The sequence below is a fragment of the Triticum dicoccoides genome, chromosome 2B, assembly GCF_002162155.2.
Source record: "Triticum dicoccoides isolate Atlit2015 ecotype Zavitan chromosome 2B, WEW_v2.0, whole genome shotgun sequence".
NCBI lineage: Eukaryota > Viridiplantae > Streptophyta > Magnoliopsida > Poales > Poaceae > Triticum > Triticum dicoccoides.
The window spans coordinates 799,122,983-799,149,972 of NC_041383.1; the positions used below are offsets into that span (position 1 = coordinate 799,122,983).

The 26,990-nt window shown below is 46.0% G+C and overlaps 2 protein-coding genes across 2 annotated transcripts; both read left to right on the forward strand.

Annotated features, from left to right (window-relative positions):
- Positions 1–8,850: 8,850 nt before the first annotated feature.
- LOC119361486 (disease resistance protein PIK6-NP-like) lies at positions 8,851–9,714 on the forward strand. Its single transcript, XM_037626668.1, has one exon. The coding sequence runs from the start codon at positions 8,851–8,853 to the stop codon at positions 9,712–9,714; it is 864 nt and encodes a 287-aa protein (XP_037482565.1).
- Positions 9,715–20,395: 10,681 nt separating this feature from the next.
- Positions 20,396–22,153, forward strand: LOC119368859 (disease resistance protein Pik-2-like). Its single transcript, XM_037633994.1, has 2 exons — positions 20,396–21,432; positions 21,538–22,153. The coding sequence occupies exons 1-2, from the start codon at positions 20,396–20,398 to the stop codon at positions 22,151–22,153; spliced, it is 1,653 nt and encodes a 550-aa protein (XP_037489891.1).
- The last annotated feature ends 4,837 nt before the right edge of the window (positions 22,154–26,990 follow it).

Consider the following 26,990-nt stretch of genomic DNA (forward strand, 5'->3'; position numbering starts at 1 on the left):
TACATCCTCTGCTTTTTCTGAACCCCGTAAATAATCGCGGAATCTGATTCTTCCTTTTTGGAACGAAGACGTTAGAAGCGTCCGGCTTTATAAATCAATAAAACCCACAGGCACGAGGTTCAACAAGTTACATCTTAGCTAAAGCAAAAGGAAACGTTCGGTCCACGACTGCCATCCAAACGAAACTGAAGGTTCATCGCGAAGGCAACATTACAACCAACCAAAGCATCCAACGCTGAAGACCTAGCTAACATAGAACTCCCTCTAAAAGACTCCAAAAAGCTTCAACGACTCGGCGGATCTTGTCTTGCCATCACCTTGATAGTCTTGATGCGCGTCATGGCCTCAGCTCAGCAACCTGATTCTTCCTACATGTACTACTTTCTTGTCCAGTTTGACGATCACGATTACAAGCACGCTCCAGCTCCAGTGAGAAGTTTACCGTCCCTTTTCAATGTTATTTAGCCAGCATGTGCAAGTCAACTGGCAACGACCATGTCTTTTATTCTGCGATTGAGACGGCTATTTCAAGAAATTGTTGCCTCATTGCACGCGCGAGAGTTGGGAGTCGTTGTTTTTCTTTCGTTATCTACAAAGCAGGAAGAAATGCTAAGAGATGGGGTTCGGCAACAAATTAACCTGGCACTGTGGGTCGGTGGAGAATTCGGGGATGCAGAGGAGCCCCTTGGCGCGACGGTCGAGCAACATCGTCTCTGCCGCCTCTGTTTGTAGGGGGCGACGGAGAGACGGCTGGGGAAAGTGGGCGGACCCTAGCGCTCGCTCCGTCGGCGAACCCTATTTCGCGGCAGAGCGTGCTGCCCGTTCCCTGCTTTGGTTGTTCGTTCGTTTTCTTCTGTTGCCTTTCTGTTTTGTTTTATCTTTTTTTTAGGGTTTTGTTTTATCTTTTTGATTTTTCCTTTCTAGTTCTGTTAGGTTACTATAGTAAGCGTGCACGTGTAACGCACGCATCTGGAGTGGCATCTGGGGCACGACCCCAGTGATACTGGTTGAGTGTGCAAGGTTCATTTGAGCAATAGATGTTGAGGAGGCGGCACCGAGAGCTTTGCAGCTTCAGTGACATGGACCTCGTGTCTTGTAGGTTGGAACTATTGCTGTTGCAGACATATGGAATGCTTGTCTCTTCAACACTGCGGGAGAGTACGCCGTGACTTTCTTTCTTAAAGTGATGGAAGAGCGGCTTGTTCAGCAGAGCGAGTCCCCTGACTAGTGTGTTTTTGGTTGTTCCGCAGAGCAAGTCCCCTAAAAAAAGCTAGTGTGTGTTTGGTTGGCGTTTGTTGTGGCACTCAGCACACTGTCAGAGTGGGTACAACCCTTTTGTATTTAGTGTGTTCTAGAGTGGGCTTGACCCGTTTGCTATGGTTTTCTTGGTTTTCCATGATTTACTGGATAGCCTTCTGTTTAATCGATGAAACGACAAAGCTTTCCTTCATGTTTGAATTTATTTTACTCGTACTCATTTACTTAACTAAAATTCAAATATATGTAATGTATTTTTTCACCAGTAAAAAAGGCATGCTAAACACAAAGGATAATTCTCATGTCTGCTTTGAAAATCCACACAAGATAGAATCAAATTAAGAATCCACAGAAGACAGAATCGAATAAGAAGCAAAACCATAGAGAAATAGACCTAGAAAGTACAATCTTCAGCCAAGCCACAAAATCCTCACACCAAGAAGTAGAAGTTCAAGGCTGATGACTTCTTTGCTGAGCATCATTTCTTCTTTGATTTCAATCCATATGACTCTGCTCGACTTTGCCGCAAGCGTTTTTGGACTGCCTATCAGATGAACTTCCATTCCTCATTGTTGTTTGACAGGATAAAGTGTTTGACCATGAGCATCTTCCTCATGTGGATATGCCGTGTTTCACCCTAATCCTCAGTGTTCTTCATGACGTTGGTCTGCTCAATTTCTGCATCGACATCTATAATGGGAATGAAGAGCTTATTCTTCAGTTCTATGCCACTTTGCATCTCACAGGCAATGTTGATGATGTGAATTCATGGGTTCTGGACTGGATGACAGAAAACACTCATCACAAAGCTCTGGCCTCTGAATTTCTTCATGCCGTCCCAGTCAGTCCTCCCACTGAAGGCGCTCTGAAACTCTATGAGGAACCTGAATTGCAAAATCATCTGATGCAAGTGCTGATGAAGCCTTTGAAGGCTGGCCAAGCTCCAAGGACCAATTTTCTCTTCAAGGATTTGCTATATGTGCCAAGAACAGTCTATCGCATTCTGACGAAAACCCTCAGTCCAATTAAGGGCCACAACTCTGAAGAAGAAGAAGAAGAAGTTGTTGGCATTATGAAGAATCTGCTTTTCAACATCATGCACTACAGGAATCGGCTACTTTGCCTTCTGCCACGGCGGACGGCAAAGGTCATTGCCGTCTGCCACGGACGGCAACAGGCTCCGGCAAAGTAAGGTCCGGTAAAGAGCTACCTTGCCGTCCGCATTTGGTGGCTGACGGCAAAGGGGCCGTTGCCATCAGCAGCGGACGGCAAAGAAAGCAGACGGCAAAAATTGCACTGTTAGTCCGTTAGGTGGCTAACGGCAGGCCTTTGCCGTCCGTCGCTGACGGCAAAATTTGTCCTGCCTTTGCCGTCCGCCGATGATGTCAGCTAGACGTCACTACACGGCAGGCCTTTGCCGTCCGCCGCTGACGGCAAAATTGTTTACTCTTTATCGTCTGCCACTGTAGGCAAACTGACCAAATGGGTCAGCTCCCAGGAAGCACAGTTGGCTGCCACGTGTCTTCTTTGTCGTCCGCGGCTGTTGGCAAAGAGCCCGTTGCAGTCGGTGGCAGACAGCAAAGAGCCTGCATATTGGCTCTTTTTCTGTTTTTTTTAAATCCAACAATTTTCACAGCAAATATAAATGACATATATAGATATATTTCACAGGGCTATTTAACAGCAAACATATGACATATCCAGCACATAAATTTCATCGTACACACATATATAGTTCCATCCATTCATACATAGCAAGTTGCACATACACATAAGTTGCAACCATTAGGAAGTTGCACATACATATTACAATGCAAAGTTTCATCAAGATAGCAAGTTCCATCGTAGCAAGCTAGGAGAATACTAGAAGAGAATGAAATAAAAAACAAGCACTCCATCATAGCAAGCTAGCTTCCAAGAAGTGAATGAAATCTGCAAAATGGCAAATAAGAAAGTTAGGAAAAGGTGACTAGAAGAAGAAGCACGCCATCGTTTGTGAGGTAACTTAGGTGAAATGGATCGTTTATGAGCTAACTTAGGTAAAATGCATCATTTTAGAGCTAACGTAGGTAAGATGGGTCATTTTGGAGCTAACGTAGGTAAAATGTGTCATTTTGGAGCTAACGAAGGTAAAATCGGTCATTTTGGAGCTAACGTAGGTAAAATGGATCATTTTAGAGCTAACGTTGGTAAAATGGATCACTTTGGAAATAATCTAGGTAAAGTGGGTCATTTTAAAGCTAACTTGTGTAAAATGAATCATTTATGAGCTAACTAAAGGAAAATGGGTCATTTTAGAGCTAACTTAGGTAAAATGGATCATTTTGGAGCAAACCTAGTTAACTAAGCATATTATAACTAACTTAGGTCATTTTGGAGGAAACAAAGCTAAGTATGGATTGTTTTGGAGGTCAGTAAGCTTATTAAGTCATTTTGGAGGAAAAGAAGCTAACTCTAGGTCATTAAGGTAAGCATATTGGAGGAAATAAAGCTAAGTCTAGGTCTTTATGCATTTGTTAAGCAAAAAAACTAGAGAAACTTACTGTGATCATGGAGGTGTAGGAGCGGGCTTGCTCGTGCCAGTAGCTGGAGAAGGATCGTGTGATGCTTGTCTGGAGCTACGCTGCACCAAAGATCATTTCCAATGTTTCGTTAGCATGATGACACTCAAATGTTAAGACTAGCAAGTAACGTCCATTCAAATTAAACTCACCGTGGTCTCAGGAGCAATCTCTGGATCAATGGCTATGGAGCCACGGGACCTCCCGCCACCAGATATCATCACCTGCTCTGGATCAATGGGAATCTGGCTCGGGTTAAAGTCCTCCCCTTTCCTCGCCTTTCCCTTGACTTGCTTGTAAGAGGCAGTGTGGGCCATGGCATGCAGGTCGTACCCCTGCACCTTATCCGTCTTATTGTAGCATGCCTGAAAGAGAGAAACAAAGTAAATTAGTAACTAAAGGGCTCAAGCTAGCATGATGATTGAATTGCATTAATCATGAAGCAAACCACATACCCAGTTCCGCCCGAACTGATATAAGCTGGAGCTACCTTGATGGCGTGGCACACCTTCAATTTCGGCACGTTTGTCCTTGGCCTCAGTCGGCTCCCCTTCCATCTTTCAACACCTGCCATGACAAAGAGTAAACGAAATTAGTACAATATAAAAAAATACCGACATGAATAATAATATGTATATCACTTAAGTGTATCATCATCAAGTACAACATAAAAAAATTGAATACCTCACACTACTAATAATCTCGATCAGTATCATCAATAAATGCATAATCATCATCATCACTATAATCAATGACGGGCTCATAGGGTTCAGTGGCATCAACATGTGGAAGGCCACCTTGACGTAATCGGTCAAGCATTGACAGGTCATCCGCAACAGTAACCTCTTTTTGTTCCGGCTCTTCTTGTTCCTCCTCTGGGGTGATGTGGGATTCACTGTCGCTGTCTACTTCAATGTTTTGGGGTGAAGTATAGCGGTTCTTGAAACACTTTTTGGAAAGACGTGTCTCTTGGAAGAATTCTCCTTCATATGTGTCTGGGTTAATGTGAGGTTCATAATCCTCTTCCTTTGGGGGAGATAGTCTAGCACGTGGCGGCACTTCATAAACGACATCCCAACCTTTCAGATTTGGATTAGTTTGGCAGGCCCACGGTAGATAGAATACTTGGGTCGCATCCGTAATATAGACATCAGGAACATCTAAATGGGTGCTTTGGTTGATTTCAACTAGCCCTATATGTTTATGAGTCCTTCTAGTCTCCTTCGGCTGAAACCAATAACTTTTGAAGACTACGACATTCGGTGGGTTTTCACCATAGAATAGAAGTTCATAAATTGCTTCAACTCTCCTATAATACTCGGTACCTCCTTCGCCGATAGCAGATACACAACAATTTGTAGAATTTCGGTCGGCCATAGATAGCTCTTTGCCATAGGTACGAAAGCGATACCCGTTGATGTCGTATTTGTCAAATGAACGGACCTTATAGTCAAAACTATTAGCGACTTGTTTCAATTCGGCGTCCATAGACTCTGAATTATCCTACAAGTTTAATATGAAAGGATTGTTGCATTACGCACAAATTAGTGAATGAAATGAAATTGTCTAATAGAAATTACCGTTTGTTTGAACCAAGAGATGAAACCGGGATAGCCGCCTCCTTGCATCTTCTCAAACCACGGCCTCTTCCTTGGCGACACAGTGTTGAGATCCACCTTCATGATCTCCACCCCGGTCATCATGCTCGCGAGAGCCACTTCTTTCGCCTTGGTCTTGGCGTTGGTGGCCTCGATCTCTAGCATCTTGGCTTGCTTCTCCGCCTCCATATCAAGCATTCTTGTTTGCTTCTCCGCGTCCATCTTAAGCCCCCTCCTTTGGATCTCCATGAAGGCATTCATTTGTTCTTCGCTTTCTTGCTGGCGCTTCTCCTCCCTTGAGTCCTTCTTGGTGATATGCCCTCCACGGTTGCGATCAAGGCGATCAATGCCGCATCTCGCTTGTCCTCCTTCTTGGAGTTGGTCTTCCCCCACGGCCGAGCCTTCTCGCCGTCCCCAACCTCCTCCATAGCTTGCTTCCCACCATGCAACTTGAGGGCAGCATATTGCGCCTTAAACTTTTCCTCGTCTTTGATGACCCTAAAGCAATGGGAGAGGTTGAAGCACTTGCCATTGAGTTGGACCTTGAGTGCCTCCAAAGCTTGAAATGCCTACAAATGTATTTCATGCAAGCATATTGGCAAAATGGTATGCAAACAAACACGCAATCATAAACTTGATGACAGAAAAAGGGCGGCTTGCTAGCATACCATGTCTTGCATGCCGATGCCGCTCACGGGGCGGGCCTTGACGCTCTCAAGATTGGCACAAAACTTGTTGCACTCTTGTTGGATCACCCTCCATCGCTTCGAACTGGACACCCACCCGCGCACGCTTACTATTTGGTACGGCGGAAACTTCTTGCGCTCATGGACCTTACGGTGGACACGAATCCAAAAAGGTGAATGCTTTTGTTCGGCGCCCATCTTGGGGTCTTGCCCAATGTCTATCCAACACTCGCAAAGAAGCTTGTCCTGGGCCGCCTTGTATGCCTTGGTCTGCTTGCTCTTGCGCTTCGGCGTCGCCCCGGCGGCTTGGTTGGCGAGCTCGTCCTCGAACAAAGGCTCCCCTTCAATGTCGCACTCGTCCTCTTCCTCTAGCCCGTAGTCCTCCAGAAACTCATGGTCGAGAGGAAAGCCGTCCAGGTCCAGGCCGACCTGATCACGCATGAAGGCCGCCTGATCTTCATTGTAGCCAGCGGACGGCGTGAACGCCCCTCGGTCATCCTGGCTTTGTGTCTCGTCGGGATCGAAGCCAGCGGCCTGCGCACCAGCCCCGAAGATCATGTTCTGCATGTAGTCACCGTCGCTGGCGGCCGGCATTCCGTCGAACAGGTTGTGTGCGCCCGCCAGCACGTCGGCTGGCGTCTGCCGCGCGCGTTTCCTTGTGCTCCTCCGGTTGACGAGCCACCGGCCACCAGTGTGGCATTGAGGTCGATGGGCGCAGGCGCGGGCGTGGAAGGCACGACCACGCTCACCTCGGGCGAGCACTCTCTGGAGAGGTGGGAGGCCTGCAGGTAGACGTGGAATCCGGACACTGGGGTGCAAGCCGACGCGCGGGGCGAGTCGGGCAGCACCGTCCAAGGGAAGGCGGATGAGCCAGTGCTAGCCGCGGCCACGGTGGCGTTGACGAGGCCGTGCTGGCCAGGGTTTAACCCTAGCATATAGAGCGCCTCCCTCGTTGCCGGCGCGACGCGGGCGTTGGTGACCTCCTGCTGCGCGGCGGCGGCGACGGCCTCGCGTCCGCCGCATTCCTCTAGTCCTTCCTCTTGGCCGACTCCTTTGCCCGATGTTCGGGCATCAGCACCTTCTTCGGCTTGGGCGCGGCGGTCTTGCGGGGGGCGCGAGGCTTGCCTTTGCCGAAGGGGGTGGCCGGCATGCCGGACGAGGCGAGGAGGCGAGGCCGGCGGAGGCGTCGAGGTCATCGTCCATGGCAGGGTGGGACGGGAGCGCGCACGGACGGGAGGGTTTTGGGGGGAATGAAGGGAAATGGTGGCGGCTGCCACCGACTAGCGGGCCCGAGGAAGGAGAAGGCGCGCGCGCATCGACCTCGTGTCCGCGCCGATGCAAATCCGCTCAAAAATGGGACGGGAATGGGTCGTCAAGCGGACGCCAAACGGACGCGCGTCCGTTTAGGTCGGCGCGTTGGACCGACTTTTGTGTCCGCGTTGATCCAAACGGACGCCAGCGGACGAAATGGGGCGCCCCATTGGAGTTGCTCTAATGCTCTGTCAGCCAAGGACTCGTCTTTTCTTTCTTTTCTATCTTCTCAGTCTTGATAAAGCATCTGCAAATCGCGAAGAGTAGCACAAAACTCTGCATCTCCGATCCAGCCATCCACCCTCCCCACAGAGTCGATAATCAAGAGAGCGGGAGAATGGAAGGCGTTGATCGGAACTTAAAAACACTTTGAATCATAGAGAAATACACACAAAAGCAAACAAATTTAATGAGTTGTTAACATGGCTATAAGATAATATCATTATGTTAACAGCTTAGCATAGTATTGTAGTAGTAATGGACAATTGCGTATAGGGTCAAGCTGATTACATGTGTTGTAGTAGAAGTTGGACCTAAGATCCATTCTACTAATTGTGTCATTGTGTTTTCTTTGGTGGTTGGGTTACAAAGCAGCTATAAGTTTATATAAAAACAGAAATTTCATATTCACAGAAATGGAAAGTTCCGTTTCCATGCATGTTACACCGGCCGTTTTCGCATAAAAAATTTCATTTCCACTTCCATTTTGCAAAATTCCATTTCCATTTTGATATTTCCTCTTCATTTCTATTTTTCCTCCGGAAAAACGAAAAGTTTCCCCTTCATTTTCATCCCTAATCCCTCACGCCCGCCGCGTGCCCCCGGTCCTTCCTCTTGGCCGACTCCTTTCCCGCTGTTCGGGCGTCAGCACCTTCTTCGGCTTCGGCGTGGTGGTCTTGCGGGGGGCGCGAGGCTTGCCTTTGCCGAAGGGGGCGGCCGGTATGCCGGGACGAGGCGAGGGAGGCGAGGCCGGCGGCGTCGAGGTCGTCGTCCATGGCGTGGGTGGGCCGGGAGCGGGCGCGGGCGGGAGGATTTTTGGGGGGATTGAAGGGAAATGGTGAAGGCTGCCATCGACCAGCGGGCCCGGGGAGGAGAAGGCGCGCGCGTCCGCCTCGGGTCCAAGCCAACGCAAATCCGGCTCAAAAATGGGCCGGGAATGGGTCCGCAAGCCGCCAAGCGGACGCGCGTCTATTTGAGTCGGCGCATTGGGCCGACTTTTGTGTCCGCGCTGATCCAAACGGACGCCAGCGAACGAAATGGGTCTCCCCATTGAAGTTGCTCCAATGCTCTGTCAGCCAAGGACTCGTCTTTTCTTTCTTTTCTACCTTCTCAGTCATGATAAAGCATCTGCAAATCGCGAAGAGCAGCACAAAACTCTGCATCTCCTATCCAGCCATCCACCCTCCCCACAGAGTCGATAATCAAGAGAGCGGGAGAATGGAAGGAACGACCGCCCAGCTTGTGTCCATCGTCGGGCAGCTGGTGGGTAGGGAGTACCGGCAGCTCCGCGGCGTGAGTGCCCAGGTGGCTGAGCTCAGCGACGAGCTGGAAACCATGAAAGCCATCCTCCGCATGCTCTCCGAAGCAGAAGAGGGCGCCGTGGACCACTTCATCCGGGTGTGGATGAAGCAGGTGCGCGAGCTCGCCTATGACGCCGAGGACTGCGTGCACCTCTACATCTTCCGCATCCGGTGCCGGTCCAGAGACCGCTTCCTCGTATGGTCGAAACACATGCTGGGTACGCTTTCTTCTCGCCGCCAGCTTGCTTTGGAGATCAAGGCACTCCGCGCCCGTGCTGTCGTGATCAGCGAGCGCCAGGAACGTTACGGGCTCAGCCGTGAGGTGCTGAGCCGCTCTACTTCTCCTTCCGCTTCCACGCCTGTGCTCGGCCATGCGCTCAGGCAGGTGCCAAACGACCCTGACCATCTAGTCGGCATCACGGAGAAGGCTACCAGACTGGCCGCCAAGGTGAAGGCGGTGACTGACAATGACATGACGCTCAAGGTTTTCTCCGTCGTGGGATTCGGCGGGCTCGGGAAGACTACGCTGGCGATGGAGGTGTGCCGGCAGTTGGAGGCCGACTTCCAAGGCCAAGCTCAAGTGTCTGTGTCCCAGGCGTTCCGCGACACGAAAGATTTGGAGGGATTACTGAAGCGCATACTTCTTCAAATCGTCAAGCCACGAAAGATAGGCATCGACGACGACGACGATGAACAAGATCCACCGGACGATGACATCGACAGCATGCGTGTAGACAAGCTTACCGACAAGCTCAAGGAGGTTCTCGAGGACATGAGGTAAGTATAAAACACTACGCACAAACTATCTCGTATATAGGACGTACAGTATATCTCTATATATTTATTAGTTTCTCTGTATTCTTTTTCATTTGAATCTATCAGTCTGAGTCTGTTAAGATTGGTCTCGAAAAGTTTTCAGATGGAACGAAATGTTAGCCACTCTCATTTGGTGGGGTCTAGATATAACGGCATATAGAATAAAGCACCCTAATCTGACTATAAATGATACTCCATTCATTTACTTGTACAAGGCCATAAATGTAAATTACAGGTATCAAGAGAAAAATTAAGAGCAATTTTAACATGATCCCTCTTACCTCCTCCTTTCACATGAGAGGTAAGAGTATAAAATAGATCTGAGCGAGGACGGGGCATCGACCCGTTGGCTAGGCAGCTGGGGTTGCTGCCAGCCCGCCCGAGTTCGAGTCCCGGCTTGGAGACGCGGTGCTCGTGGAGTTTCTCCTATGAAAAAATGCCAACGAGGGTTAGCCCTTGGATTGGTCTCATTTTTTCTATATAAAATAGATCTGAGCCATTGATCTCATTAATTAGTGGCCTGATTAACTCTTACCTTCTTACCTCATATATAAAAGAGTCAATTACACCGGTGATGCTAGAACTTGGCGTAAACGGTCACTTTAGTACTAGAACTTGCGGCATACATTGAAGTGGTGCAAAAACTTGACTTGAACGTGTAATGCTGACGGGGCATGACAACATATGATGTCAGTGACTGTATGGTGAAGATGGGCCTGTGGCCTTTTTTTCTTTCAAGAAACGCCTGTTTTTCCCCCCTTTTTTTCAAGAAACAACTATATTTTTATTTTATTTTGTTTTTTGTCCTAAAAGGCCCCTGTCACGTATAGACCTCGGTCAACCACGCACGCATGGCTAGCACCCAGCCTAGAGTTGAGTTGATTACACACAAGCATATGTGAGGTTTATATCTTCACACTAAATAACATAAATTAAGAATTTCAATCCAGTTACGGGTTTGTAACCAGCGACCCGTGTAAAAAAAGGAAGGCGTGGCACTCCAACTTATGGAATCTCATGCCTATGTAGAATTGTTGTAGTTTTTTTGTCTATAGCAGAACCTGCCCGTGGGCTGCAATTTCTGTTAGTTTCTTTCATTTTTGATTTTCTTAAATATAAATTACAATATAAATAATATACAATAAAATATACTAAAATTATTCACGTATTAATTTAGAAAATCCATCAAATTAAATTATGAATTATTTGTATAATTTTAATAAGTGTGTGCATTTAAATTAATTTTAGAAGATATATTTAGAAAAATTGATCATATAAGTTCGAAAATAAAAAGGTTTTAATAATTATTTTATATAATAGTGTTCATGCTTTAACTTTTTATGGTGTTTTCAAACTGTTCATGCATTTTAATAAAGTCTATGTGTTTTATAAAAAAATGTATTTAAAACAAATATAACTATATGTATGGAAAAAATATGAGCCTAGTGTGCTAGCAGCCTATGGATTCTCAAATAAAAACATATTTACAACTATAATTGTAATTATAATTTACATATTCTTTACAAATTTGGAAAAATGAAAATAAAAAATAATACGTTTAAAATCCGTCGCTCGAACTGTAGTCTGGTTTTGTCCAGCGGGCGATCTGTCGTAGACATAGATGCTAAAAATCCATTCTAGCTAAGCCGAGACAGTGGTTGTATTGGTAGTTCTTCCTGCTGGTATGGTATCTATCAGGTCGCTAGGTTGAAACCCCTCTGCCCTATCTTTTTTTTTTGAATAAAATTCTGGAGCTCGTATCATTTAGCTAAAAGATATAAATGGTCACTATCCTAATAGGACATGAATTGTTATGTGAGTTTGTTGGCTAGCTAGGCACGTGGGTTATCCTGATGTCTCCAGTTAGAATGCTGGGCGACCTGTTTTTAAAATTCTGATAAATTTTGTGACGTTAGCTCACAGATGAAACCCACCCGAAGCCACACATACAATTAGTTTACACCTACAGGGGCCTTTCCGTAAAAAATTGAAAAATAAAAATCAAAGGGGTTTATCGCAAAAGGAGCATGCCACATGCCACATGCCACAACTCCACCATGGGGTCACTGACAGTGGGCCTGATACCATGCTGGCATGACCCGTCAGTGTCACCGGTGTATAGAAATATGATTAGCACTGTATTTGCACGTCCGAGCCAAGTTTTTGCACCAGTTCAATGTATGCCGCAAGTTCTAACACTAAAGTAACCGTTTACGCCAACTTCTAGCACCAGCCGTGTAATTGACTCTATCGAAAAAGAGGGGGGCGGGGGGCTTAAGAGAGACCATGTTAAAATTTGCCAAAAATTAATGTCTGTTGAAAGTCAGCTTGTCTTCGCGTTTACCGGGTTAATTAGTGTCTGGAGGGCACATGCAAATTAGAGAAATTTGAGTGAGTCCTGAGGGAGAAAATAGTTAAGAGTGTGATTATCTTTCACTGCATGCATGTGAATAGTTAAACCATGGGAGGGAGTGATGGGTTCCTAAATTTACTGAGAATTTATTGTCTTACCTCCTGACATGACACTATGAATATATGAAGGATACCTAAGATAGTCCTCTTGACTTTTTTCTCCAAGCGTTTTCTCCCCTTCCCCTCGGCGGCTAGGACAAACCCTCCCCTCCAGACTTTACCGGCGAGCTTGTGGATTCATCTCCCCTCTGTTTGCTGCTTCGTCGGCCGGTTGCAAGGAGCGGAAGTCCGATGCCTTCACTCCAGCTAGTAGTTTAGGTTAGAGATTTTAGTCCTTGCAGGTGATGACACTTCTTCTTTGAGTTTGTCTTCCGGGTTCTGATCCTCTGATCCTTGAGCTCATCCATGAATGTAGTCAACAGAGCTCCTGTGAAATCATGTTGCCTCCCTGGGACGACAAAAGGTTACCGTTTCTCTTTTATGTGTGCGACCGGCTAGATTTGGTGTCAGTTGCTTCGGATCTTGAATCTATCCAAGGGTTCAACGGCGACGACTACGGCACCAGGAAATTGGTTCTTAGGGGCATGTGCACAAATACTTCCCGGCTGTCATTGATAAGGCCCAGCCGGCTTCGTTAGGGGAGCGGTGACAATAGCACGTCGGCGAGCGAGGACCATCCCGGACGGTAAACTGCTAAAGATGGGAGGTAGCAGTATACAATCATCCGCAGTTGATTTCGCAAGAGTAGTTCTAGTCATTTTCCCGTTTTCCAAGATTACGCCAGCCAATCAGAAATCGGCCGTTCTGTTCGCCCTGGTTGAGCCGTCGGCCATTGCTCTACCCGCGTGCCGCCGCCAACTTGACGTGGCCGACCGGCTCCGCCGTCGTTGGACTCACCGCCGCATCCCTGTTTTCCAACGCGCTCCCGCCACCACCCTCCGCGAGTGCTTGACCTGGATCGTTGGACGCCCGTCGACCTAGCCGCCGCTTCCTCGCACCTCTGGCCGCGCCTCCCAGAAGGGCACACGCATCGCCCTCACTTGTCCATGTCCTAGTCGGTACAGTACGTGCCACATCCCAAAAGAAAAATATAGTACAGATTGCAACGTCTCCCACCTTCTCGGGCTTTGGTATGGTGATTAATCACTCAACCCCCTGGTCGATGGTGATGCTGTATTTTGGTTGATCGGTGGAGTCCGTCGATTGGTAGCTTCTGAAACACTACGTCTCATTTTCCTAGTCGGCGCCCAACGGGGTAGCGAGGTTGCTCGGTCCACGAGCTCGTTCAACTGTGCCGTACCACTGAGCGCTCGGTCCACCAGCATGGCGGGAGGGAGAGGAAGCCTCGTCAAGGAAGACGATGTGGGCCGTGAGTGCGTGCTGCGGTCGACGAACACGTTCGACAGTGTAAAGGCGACGAGGCGGCCGCCGGAATCCTAGCCAGCAGGTGCATGCATGCGGCGGAGCGGAAAAGGGGAAGAGAACGAACGGGTTCTCTTGGTCGGGAGGCCGGCTAATTTTTCTGTCTCCCGAAATTACCCTCACAGCAAGTATAGTCCTGCACACGGAACATCCAATGTCACCGGTACTGCTTGCGATGGTAGTGGCCCAGTTGAGCAGTAGAGATCGATCACCTCCCTTCCATTCCAAGAATAGACGGCTCATATTCATTGCAGGGTACCATAAAAGAGCTCAAAAATAAGTAGTCGTTTCTTTTCCTATAAGGCAAAACTCTTTGTTAACCGGTCCCCCCTCCGCCCTCACCGTGTCTCTTCACCAATTTTTCATCATCTAGTCGGTTTTTTCACCACACCATACAGACTGCACCTTCCAAGCATGCTGCTTTAATGCCATATTTTACGGCACCTTCCCGTACATCGCTTAATCATATTAATTTATTTACCTTGCATGACCCGGTGAAGCAAATTTATTGAGATAAAAAGTATTTGGCCCCGTGGCAACGCACGGGCACGTACCTAGTACTAAGCAAAAATAACATCCCGCACTTGTGCGAGCAGACCCCATAGTGCACCCTAGACAGGGTGTGCCAGGCAAGTGCATAGGCACCATATGTGTGAAAGATACCTTTAGCAGGCCTTCTTACTTCTTGGACAATATTATATTGTTTTATTAAAATTATTTTTTTATTTATTAAAATTATTTCCTTTGAGGAAGTAACAGCTTTTGTGGTTTGTAACAAAAATGACGTTGTAACGACAACTTTATTCATTGGAGGAGCAACTCTAGCATGGTCCCCATATCGATCGATCAACATAATGACATTTAGTATGATAATTTTGGTCAGAAAGGCACTATGTCGTCGCTAGGTGGTCTGCTATTTTTATTATTTCTTCTGTTCGTTAACTGCCATGGTTAAAAATGAATAGATTGGAAGTTTTTCCCCAAAAAAGGCCGCTCTAGCAAAGTCATCATCCGTCCCTCGGCCTGCCTAAGTTATGAAACGCGCTCCATATCCAGCCCGCTAGCCTCCATACTTGAGGCTAGACTCCATATCTAAGGCTAGGGGCATTTATATGTAGCAGCCATCATACGCAATCGGCCATCGGCCCCTTCGCCGGTGCCACTACCCAGACCCTATCCAACCCCATTCCCATCTTTGCCACACACACCCTAATCGCCTGCCGCAACCCCGTCCCATGTGTCCCCTCATCCCTGTCACCGCCACCCATGTCGACCATGTCACAGTCGCGCCCTCCTTGTGGAACTTTCCCTGATGAGATCAAAGAGGGACATGCTGAGAGAGAGAGTTCTGGGAGAGGGGTGGGAGTACTCGGAGTGGGTCAAGGATGAGGCACACCTTAAGGCTAAATCAGTCGTCGGCCCTCCGCTCCGCTCTTGAGTACTTGGACTGCATGTCGATTGCCACCACCACAAAAATGGTCGCCACACTCACGTCATCCTTCAAGAATGTGGCCTTACCTCGCATCGAGGACACTGAAACATTCGCCGACCACATGGCCGCAGAAGTCATGACAACCGATGTTTAATATGGAAGAGCTCGTAGTTTACCAAGAGGATCATGAGCTCGTAATTTACCAGAGAATCATTGTATTCCTTCTTGAAATCCATTTTATAAATTCATGTTGAAATTGATGTTTACTGTGGTACTAATAAATTTCAATTATTGAGGTGGTGAATGAAATTGAATTAAAGTCTGAATCAAATGCATTCTGAATTTTGGATTTATGGGAAGAACCATTGTAATCAATGAAAAGTCGAACTCAGAATGGCCCACATAAACCTAAATGTTACCGATCTTTTCAATTGTTCCACACCATCGAGAATCCTTATTGAGAATTATCAAATATTTATGGTCTAAAACTACAAAGGAAACAACTTAATCCTAGCATCACTTCACGTCATAATTTAAGGATCATTGCTCACCATGGAAGAAATCATATGCAACAACATATATTGTGGAAATAGTTCTCGCAACACCCCTATCTTAACATTAGCATATTGACATCAGATTTTTAACATGAAAAGCCCCCAAATTGGGACAACAACTATGGACGAAGCCACCCAAATCTTCTTCCGCCATTATCAAATGGTGGGTATAAAAGTTCTTCTGTAGGTACCACTAGATGCAATCATACATCAAGATCTCTACATCATGGTTAGCAAGAACAAGATTTTGGGTTACAGCTAGGGATTAGAACAATTTCACCAAAGGATAACGGAACCGCAACCTGAAGGAGACAAGGTGGTGGATCTGAACTTCATGACCATGGGGGTTAGATCCCTTTGCTTGACGGAAAAATCCTACCTTCAATCTTTCTCTCCTTCCCATTCTCTCTCGCTTTTCTCTTCTCTTATAGACTGGAGGCTAAAACTCAGAATCCTACCTCTGCTTGGTGGCTGTTGGAGGGGAGGCTAGACACCCCCCTTCCCATCCATATAAAATTCAAAATGACGCTAGGTAATAACCTTAATGGGTAGTTGGCTCTTGCATAGTTTTGAGTTGCCTAAAATCGTCAATTGGCCATAACCCCCACAACCCTCATCAGTAGGATATCCCAAGAATTCTACCCTCTGACTCATGAGAGGGGCACAGCCATGCCCACTACCTTGCAATATATTGTTCATCATATCAAAATCATTCTTGTCGGTATGGATCTTCTCAAGTTATAGCAACTTCGAGTTCACAACATCTCGCGTCCAATAGTACCTCACATCAATGCACTTGGATCGAGAGTGATTACTTGAATTTTTTGCAAGGTGAATAGCACTTTGACCATCGCAAAATAGAACATCCTTATCTTGCTTCACATCAAGCTCTTGCAAGAAGTTCTTCATCAATACAAACCATCAACTGCAACTATATACTTAGATTTTTCTAGTTGACATAGAAACATATTTCCGCAATCTTGATTGCCATGACAAGTCTCCTCTACATAAGTCATCGGGTATCCAAAGGTGGACTTCCTACAATCAATGTCACTAGCATAATCTGCATTTGTAAAGCCTTGCAATGTGGGATCACTACTTCCAAAGCATAAACATGACATAGAAGTTCCTTTGAGATACCCAAGAATTCACTTCATTGCTTTGCTATAAGTTTTACATGGCTTTGTCACGAACCGGCTAACAACTCCAACTAGCAATATCAAACCAAGTTCACATTATGGCCTACATTAAAGTGCCCACTGCAAATTGGTCTGGTATTTTATTCATTTATTATTTCCCCTTCTTGCTTGTAGGACATTTTGTAGCAGTTAATCTGTGATACATTGCAAGCAGAGAGTTCATAAGTTTTGCATCCTTCGTATTGAACCTTTCAAGTACTTTCTCATTGTATCTTCCATGTGAGAGCGGGAACAACTCCCTTGATCTTCATGCCAAATATTTGCTTAGCTAGTCCCGAATCATTCACGTCAAATGATTTACTCGCTGCTCGGCCTTCTTAAGGAGAGCAATCATCTTTGTGTCATTTCCAACAATCAACATGTCATGAACATATAGCAAGAGAGTAATAAAACCACCCTCGACGTACCCCTCCATAAATACACAATGATTAGGTTGTGCTTTATGGGAATCAAGCTCGGTCATAAAAGACCCCAACTTCTTGTACCACTGTCGAGGAGCTTACTTCAAGTCATGCAAACACTTCTTCAATTTGCAAGCTAAGTGCTCCTCGACCACAACCATGGAAACACACACACACACACATGATGTTTGTGTGTGTGTGTGTGTGTGTGTGTGTGTGTGTGTGTGTGTGTGTGTGCGTGTGTGTGTGTGTGTGTGTGTGTAACCATGTAAGAATGTTGACATCACATGAACTTGCTCAATTTCCATGTCCATGGTAGCAGCCATGCCAAGCACAATTCAGATTGAAGACATCTTGAACACTGGAGAAGATATTTCATCAAAGTCAATACCCTTTGTTGAGTGAAACATTTCACACCCAATCTAGATTTATACCTTGGATATGAGCTGATTTATTCAGTCTTCACTCTATAATCTGTCACATCAATTTTCCTTGGACTATGCGATGTATGAGTTGTCACATGATCTACCACTTCATTATTTGCACCCGGAATCTTACTCACATATGCACCTCTGTTAAGTATCCGGATTTCCATGGCTCGCCGAGTAGGAACCGCCATCAGTTCTAGCTTTGTTTGGAGGTTCAACCTATAACCAGTCACCATACTTGAGACCCTTGTCCTCGTGAACACCTGCACCCATCTTTGTAGTCTTGGCCGACCAGAACACACACTTTACTGAATCGAGCCAACTTCTTGCATCTAGCAAAGAACACTTGTCACCCTTTACCACGGACTATGCTAACCCACTTTGTTAGGTTGCCACCCATCATGAAGGACGCGAACGTAATCTCCACATGAATTTTCATTCAACCTCATCTCTAGAATTTTCCTTGCATTTCTTAGAAGTTTTTTGGCAAGATCCTTTTTGAAAAACCGGAATTATAGCTGAGCTGGCATATGCACTATGCTCACATCTTCCATAGTACTAAAGTCATCATATGGACTTAACAACACCGACCAACTCCTAAATAACCACGACCCCTGCATCAGCATCCTTTCCAATCGTCAAGGGCGGGCAACCTGGAAAATGAATAGGTTAGGCCCGACGGGGCGGAAGAAGTTTCCTCCGCCAGATTCCAAGCGCTTTCACTGATTTTTTTTATCTATATGAACCCTAGCGAGGGCAAGCCTCCTCGCACTCTCCTTCAAGTCTAGATCATTTTCATCACAACATCGTCGAAGGCTTCATCGTTCAGCTGCTTGGAAAACTCAACCTTGGTGGCGCAACCGCCGCCTCCACACGTCGTGGAATGTGTGTTCGACGGCGTTGCTTACTTAGCAACTGCGTCAAGTTCTTCTTGCCACTCTCCCCCCTTTTTTCTAGCTTTGACCATTTTTGGTTCAAAGGCCTTGCCGGAGAAAGGTTCATTTGGGCCATAGAAGAGCTCAATAGGGGATACAAGGTTAATACTCTTCCCCAAATCAAGGATGGCAAGGCCCTCGGGGAGCTGTTGCATGTCATTTTCTGCAGCAGAGTTCAAGTCGAATTAGAAGCCCTGCTCTAGGCAAACGATGGAGGGAAGCGTCGGGGAAGTCATAGTCATTGTCATCGATGCTATAAGCTCAGGCACCACAGTGATCGTGAAACATTGGTGATTAATACACCAACAATCCCATGATTAACCCCGAACCATGGAAGATAGCAGAGGGATGTGTGGTGCTCGAAGGAATCTCAATGATGATAACAGTGATGTGGTGGGTTTACCCAAATTCAGGCCACTGGGTGGTTTCTAGACCTACGTCCTCCCTACTGGGGTTTATAGATCAATGAGTACATTACAATGGTGTAGATGTAATTTATGAAGAGCTAGCTTAAACGTAGGTTGCCTCTGAAGTTGATGATCCCACGGCGGAGGTCCATATGTCTCTCATATAGGTAGATGGATGCCAGTTGTGGTAGCTATCTTCGGGGGATACGGTATGATCACTGATTCCGGTATTAATATGGAGAACACATATCCTATAATAGCCAGATCCCGACATAGCATACCCTTCCTTATCCTCTGAGTGCCTACTTGGGTACAGAAGGTGCGTGACTCAAGAGTTCTCTTTCGGATGATTCGGTCTACGGACTCCCATAGGGTACCCTCCTTGGACTAGGTATCCTTACTCACCGACATCCCCCTTGTGTACAATAGAAATATGTTCTGTTTGGTGGACTTGGTGCACGACCAAAAGACACACATCGATTAGTAGTGACTTGAGATTATTTCTCCTAACAAACTATAGAAAAGTGAAAAATGTACAAAGAATTTGCGATTTAGTATAGCACTGTATTTGTTTGATTTATAAAAGATTTTAGGTAATGCTTTTGGAGTGTAGAAAGCAAATTTTTAATTTTATATTTCTAAATAGTTTTCCTTCCTATGTTTTAAAACGAGTTTTGGGTTTCAGCTTGGCAATCACATGAAAAAAATACATTCTCAATGGAAAGAAGAATCATTATTCGCTTCCAAAGATCATCCGATGACTAAAGTTTTATCTTTGACCTATCCAGAAATATATGCAGCATTTGTTCTCCATCTCAATTCATCTAAAATATAGAAGAGACAACAAGGTATTGGTGCTGGATGAAGTATCATTGTAATATGGTGCAATTTTGTATTATGAAACTATGTAGTCTAATTAATATGTGCTAAATACAAGTGGTTGTACTCGCTGTACTAGTTGAGAAAAAGGAGCATCTTAATAATGTTATGCAGCTGTGTAATTACTACGGTAGAAAACAAAAATGTTTTAACACCCATTATCTTATTTCTTGAAAACAAAATCGATATCACATCTTTGTAGATGCCCTTAAGCTACCATGTTTCTGTCATTAAGCAAGATATAGTCATAATGAAGGTAGATATTGCTTTTCACGCGTCCTAATTAATAAGGAATTCTGTTTGCAAAACTAGGTACCTCATTGTGATCGATGATGTATGGACAATACCAACATGGGATGCAATCAAATCCAAGTTGCCAGAGAACAACAAGGGAAGCAGAATCATTGTGACCACTCGGTTAGAGACCGTGGCCACATCATGTAGTGAAGCTAGAAGTGTTGATGAAGACTGCATTTATTTGATGGAGCCCCTGATTTTGGAAGACTCTAAGAAGTTGTTCCTCAGCAGAGTATTTGGTCCAATGGATGCCTCTTGCCCCGAGGGCCTGAAACCTGAAATGGACAAAATTTTGAAAAAATGCGGTGGGCTACCAATGGCCATTATTAGCATTGCCGGCCTCTTGGCAAGCCATAAACAGTCCGAGGGCCAAGATATGTGGGAAAGAATTCGCAAATCGATTGGGTCTCACATGGAAAGCCACCATACCCTTGAAGGGATGAGAGACATAGTTACTCTCAGCTATAACCACCTACATCATTACCTCAAGGTCTGCATGATGTACCTCAGTATTTTCCCAGAGGATTATGCCATTGCTAAGGATCGTCTCCTGAAAAGATGGGTCGCTGAAGGATTAGTTACTGAGGTCCGGGGTTTGACCTTGATGGAGGTTGCAGAAGCATACTACAAGGAGTTGGTGAGCAGAAGCATGATTGATCGGTCCGGTGAAGTAGTCACCTTCTACGATGGGAGGGTGGAGATGTGTCGGGTACACGACATGATGCTCGAGGTCCTCGTGTCAAAATCCTTGGAGTGTAACTTTGTTAGCCTGGTAGGTGGTCCGCATGAAGGGATGTCGTATGATAGGATTCGCCGCCTATCCATCCACGGCGGAGAAGAGGCAGAGGATTCTCCATGGAACACAACTGCAGCGTGGGATAGTAGGATGAATAGCATCGAGGAGATGAAGATGGATCATGTCCGATCACTGAGCATGTTTCGGCACGAAGATCACACAAAGTTGCTTGATCGGCTGGGCGAGTTCACCCTGCTTAGGGTACTTGACCTGGAAGACTGCACGGGCATAGAAACAAAGCATTTGAAACAAGTTTGCCGGATGTACTTACTAAGGTTTTTGAGCTTGAAAGGTACAAGTATCAATAGGATGCCTCCAGAAGTCGGTGAGCTAGCGAATCTGGAGTCACTTGATGTACGTCAGACGTACCTTGAAGATCTACCAGAGACTGTGTCAATGCTACAAAAACTGGAACACCTGCTAATCAACAACAAGGTTAACATTTTCACGAAGTGTTGGACTGCCCGCAGGGGCCTGCGTAGGATGAAGGCACTACGGACGGTGAATGAAATAGTGTTTGGTTGTGATTCTAATGCTGCCAAAGAGCTCGGTCAACTACAACAGTTGAGAGAGTTACGTATGGCCGTCCTCAGCGATCCTCCTAATGAGGATGCTAACCAAATGCTGGCAGAGTCCCTGAGCAAGTTATATTCCCTCAGGTGGCTCAACATCTCTGACATCAGTAACCGTGGTCATCAAGAGAAGTCATTGAACTTTTTACATGATGTCAAGTCACCGCCGCGGTTCCTCCAGTATCTTAGGATCGGCTCCCACATTGACAAATTGCCTGATTGGGTTGGGTCACTGAATGATCTCGTTGAGCTTTCCATTGCTTGGACATACTTTGGTGATGACAAACTTTTCAACCCAATATGTAAGCTGCCCAAGCTGAAGTACTTGAACTTGGAGGCGTACGTCTACACAGAAAGAGCACTGGTTGTAAAAGCTTCCCACAGCTTTCCGGCGCTCAAGGACATGTACTTGAACTTCGATCTGGAAGGTATGGGAGTTCTCATATTTCAAAGAAGTTCAATGACAAAGCTCGAGAAACTCCACGTGAGATTTCTGCGAAGACAAACCAAGAGAGTCAAAGGCATGAAGCATTTGGCAAGTCTTAAAGAGGTGGTAATTGAAGGTAAGAAAGGTAACTGTGCATTGGTCCGTGCAGCGGAGCAACTAAAGAAAGTGAACAGGAGCCGCTCAGAAACAGATCAGATCAAGATTGCAGTGTTATACGAGTGATCACTCTGTTCTGCCATTCTGCTTGCTGGAAGCTGGTCTGGCTTGGTTCATTACCTCTTTCATATGTGTTGTTTGTGCAGTTTTTTCTTCTGAACTATTCGCAATTTGGCTTCGCCAACTGGTTATCCCTACCCACACCGTTATGGTGTTATTTGCTTCTTGTGCTGTAGACCTAGCTGGGGGTCCTCGGCAGTTTAAGACTTGTGGTTGTTAAGCAAGCATTATTACTGTGTAATAAAGCTGTAATTCGCGGCAATTTAGACTTGTTCTTCTCTTGGACGTTGCTTTCTGTTCATCTGTATAATTCACAGGCAAAGTTGGCTGCTTTTGTTCTTGTTATTGTTCATACAGGTATTGCATTAGCCTGTGTGGCCGCATGCATCTATCCGATGCAGAGGCCGGGGGTTGACCTCCTTTTCAAAAAAAAAATTGCATTAGCCTGTGGACCAAGTATAGGATCCTTGCTAACTTAGCTATCCGGTGTGTTCTGGATACACAGCGACACATCTATTGATTGTACCAGGTGCGCTAGTTTAGCACTTGGATGGAATAAACAGACTGGTTAATTTATGTATATATCTTTTACACATTTATCAATGTTGTCTCAATTTCGAAATTGTTAAAATAACTGAATTCTCTTGGTTGTCAATGTTGCTTTGGTTACCAGACTAGCTCAACTTAACCAGACTCGTACTGTGAATAAGCTGAAACCAAGGAACCAAACAATCATGATTCCCGCCTTGTACATTTTAAGCTTGTCCGAGCACATGACAAGGAAAGCAGTTATGAGAAGAAGAAAAATGCAAGAATCTAATACTCCCTACGTTCCTAAATATAGTCTTTGTAGAGATTTCACTGTGACCACATAACGGAGGGAGTACCAAAGGAAAGCTCGATCCAAGAACAGGGAGATAAGTGGAGCGTACCAGGCCTACAACAACACCTTTTAGAGCAACTCTAGTAGACCCTACATCCATCCGACCGGCAAAACGTGTTTGCAGTTCGCGGGAAAACGCCTTTGCGGGCCGGCGTGCACGGCCGCGGATGCAGAACCCGCATAACGGACCCATAAAAAAGCATCGGCTTTGCGGGGTCTGATCTGGTGCAGCTCCTCCCGGCCCGGAAAATCTAAATTTGCACCTTGATTTGATTCAACATAATGCATTTCTTTACTTTTTCAACAACATTGGATACATAAAACAACACCAAATCTTTGTAGAATAGCAAGACCAAAGAAAACAAGAACCACAAGTATGCATTTTAGAAGATTACCAACTTCCATATGCTCCCACTAGTTGAAGCAATATCTTCTCCGTGCACTCATTGTTGATCTGCGGATTCTTGATCTTACATTCTTCATTCTTCATATTTGGTTCGGAAGAAGTAGATGTTGCTTCCACTCTAGTTGCACATGCAGCCGCGTCATTATTTTCCATTCTACTAAGGAGTGCATCAACATCTATTAACTTTCTTTCTATCAATAAATCAATGTATTGGCCTTCCCAAAACCAAAATGAGCATCCATCTTCTTACACAAAAGAATGATCATGTTCGGAATGAGGATCCGCAATTGAACCAAAGAATGACCTATCAAAATGAGCTACGCAAGTGCACGTACCCGTCGTTTTCGCATTTGAAGAACACCCATCCAGGGTGCTTCGGCATGGCCGAAGTAAGCCGCAGCACTGTCTATGTGCAGTCGTCGCATTATATGCTGGGCACCGCAGCGGCGAGGGGGAAACCCGCGAATACGCGGGTTGGGGCCGAGATTTTGCCGCGGCCCCCAAATTTTTTTGCTGCCGGGACGGGATGCGGGGTCTGATCGGGCAGGTTTTTCCACCCCGACCCGCATTTTGGCGGTTATTTTTTGGGTCGGGGCGAGATGCGGGGTCTGCTAGATTTGCTCTTAGCACACTGTAGCTTCTGCAACCAGAAGGCTAAACGGGCCATTAGCCTGCCTGGAACACGAATGATACTTCGGGTGAAATAACTGTTCCAATATGAACGAATGGTCATTAGATGTCGTAGTTAATGTTCAAGGCCATTCACTGAACTGAATACAACCCAGGAGTACCTTAGATTAAAACCACACACATCAAGCAAATACTGCCAGCCTCACCTGATTTCAAGTTTAAAAATACGGAAAAAGGTCCCACTTGTTACTCCTCATATCGGTAAAAAACTTCTGTCCCGAATACAGTGAAACAGGGGAAATGTTTGCCGTCCCTTGTACAGTCCTCCACTTTTTCTGAACCCCGTAAATAATCGCGGAACCTGATTCTTCCTACATACTACTTTCTTGTTCAGTTGGACAATCAAGATTACAACCATGCTTCGATGAGAAGTTTACCGGCCCTTTCCGGTTAGCCAGCATGTGCAAGACGACTGGCAATGGGCTTATGAGCATGTGTCTTTTGTTCTCCGACTGAGGCAGCTAATTCGAGGAATTTCAGGTACTGGTTGCCTCATTGGCACGCCTGAGAGTTGGGAGTCCCTTTTTCTGCGTTACCTACAGAGTAAGAAGAAATGCTAAGAGAATGGGGTTTGGAGGAAAATTAACCTGCTGGGTTGCTGGATAATTTCGTTATCTACAGAGTGCAGAATTCGGCGATGCAGAGCAGAGGAACCCCTTGGCGGCTGACACAACGGTCGAGCTGGGAGGATCGCTAGCTCGTACAGCAACCCCGTCTCCGTCGCTTCTGTCTGTGGGGCGACGGAGAGACGCCTGGGGAAGGGAGTTCTGGCCGGCGCCGGCGGCGGACCCTAGGGCTCACTCCGTCGTCCCTCGGGGCATATCCTATTTAGCGCTGCAGGCGCCGGTTTCTTCGGTTTCTGCAAACCGGCGCCTGCAGGCGAGGTAGCTGGGCTCGGCCCATTTATGTTTTTTCTTTACCGTTCATAAAATGATGCATCTGCCGGATATCGAACCCGCACCCAGCTCCTTCGAGGCATCAAGCATAACCGCACCCAGCTCCGTCGCTTCTGTCTGTGGGGCGACGGAGAGACGCCTGGGGAAGGGAGTTCTGGCCGGCGCCGGCGGCGGACCCTAGGGCTCGCTCGGTCGTCCCTCGCGGCATATCCTACTTAGCGCTGCAGGCGCCTGTTTCTTCGGTTTCTGCAAACCGGCGCCTGCAGGCGAGGTAGCTGGGCTCGGCCCATTTATGTTTTTTCTCTACCGTTCATAAAATGGTTCAAAAAATGATGCATCTGCCGGAGATCGAACCCGAACCCAGCTCCTTTGAGGCATCAAGCATAACCACTAGGCCAACAAAGGACTTGTGCTTTCTAAGCGTATTTTTTCCTTTCACTCTTCAGTCAGGGACCCCCTGGTTTTGGGAAGCTTCTAGAAGCTTCCTAAAATCGGGTTTTCACTGTTTCGCTGCACATTTTCGAGGACGATTTTATTCGAGTTTTCTTTTCTTTCCTTTCATAAATTTTTTGTTTAAAAAATGATGAACTTTTTTCTCAAATTCCATGAACTTTTTTCGAAAACAATGAACTTTTTTCAAAAATGATGAACTTTTATTCAAAAACGATGAACTTTTTTCAAATTTGGTGAACTTTTTTTCAAATTCAATGAACTTTTTCTCAAGTTCTATGAACTTTTTTCAAAAATAATGAACTTTTTCCAAATTCGATGAACTTTTTTAAAAAATGATGAACTTTTTTCAGTGGCTAAACCTTTTTGAAATTTGATGATTTTTTTAAATTTGATGAACTCTTTTCAAATTTGAATGAACTTTTTCAAACTCCATGAACCTTTTGGAATTATCGAAATTTCCGTTTTTTATGATTTTTTAAAAATCAACGGTTGACCAGTCAACTAGTCAAGCGCTAGAGCGAGCGGGCGATTGTGCAGCGTGAGTCGAGCGGCTAGGAGCAGGCAAGCGCCCAGCTCTTTTAAATGGGCCGGCCCAAAATTAAGCTGCTGCGGGCGCCCGTTCTGGATCTGGCGCATACAGCGCCGATTAGGAGCTCCCGTCCCTCTCAACCTCGCCCGTCCACTGCTTCCAATTGCTTCTGACGGAGAAGTCTCGGCCCAAACTAAACAACTGTTTCATCTCTATTTTTTCCCGTCAACTGAAAACCCAGCTTCAGCCCAAACTATCCTCGGGCTTCCATTTGGGCCCATCTTGCTCGTGTCCCCTCTCTCTGAAATCTTTTTACTATTGGAGACCCTCGGAAGAAAAAAAAAGGCGATTCTCATTTACAAAGTAAGCGAAATACATGAATTTATAAAGGATCCTTTGTTGCGATACCTTTTGAAGGCACAACTATTTGGAATCATATTCCACTAACAAAAACCATGTATGACCTAAGATGCATGCACGGTCATTGGGTTTTATGCTCTTGTGACTTACACACCATATGCTTGCTAAAACTACACATCCTAGGTGGTCAATATCACTTTCTTCATAGGACCCATTGGCGGATAGTTGAAATCTCCGCACAGTGTACAGTTGCAGCCGTCGGGAACACAATATAACATTGAATCACACTTGGCACCTTCTTTGCATTTTGCCCGTCCCCTCTGGTTATACCAGTAAGTGCATGAGCTGCTACAAACGTCGGGACTACATGATGTTGTCAGTGGTGGGATAACACTAGTAGAACCGGTTCGTGATGGCCATTTGTCCCGGTTTCCGAACCGGAACTAAATGATCATAACTAAAGCCCTCTACCTTTAGTCTCGGTTCGATCGGGAACTGGGACAGATAGGACTCCACGTGCCGGAGCGGCTTGCCCAGGCAGGGGGACCTTTTGTCCCGGTTGGTGCCACCAACCGGGACCAAAAGGCTTCCACGCGTCAGCAGTTCAGGGGTTGGGTTTTTTTCCT

Excerpts from the sequence above, each read along its gene's own strand:
- LOC119361486 (XM_037626668.1), top strand. The coding sequence starts at position 8,851 with ATGGAAGGAACGACCGCCCAGCTTGTGTCCATCGTCGGGCAGCTGGTG.
- LOC119368859 (XM_037633994.1), top strand. The coding sequence starts at position 20,396 with ATGGACAAAATTTTGAAAAAATGCGGTGGGCTACCAATGGCCATTATT. Across the intron at positions 21,433-21,537 it reads GTGAATGAAATAGTGTTTGG|GGCAGAGTCCCTGAGCAAGT; the intron begins TTGTGATTCTAA and ends TAACCAAATGCT.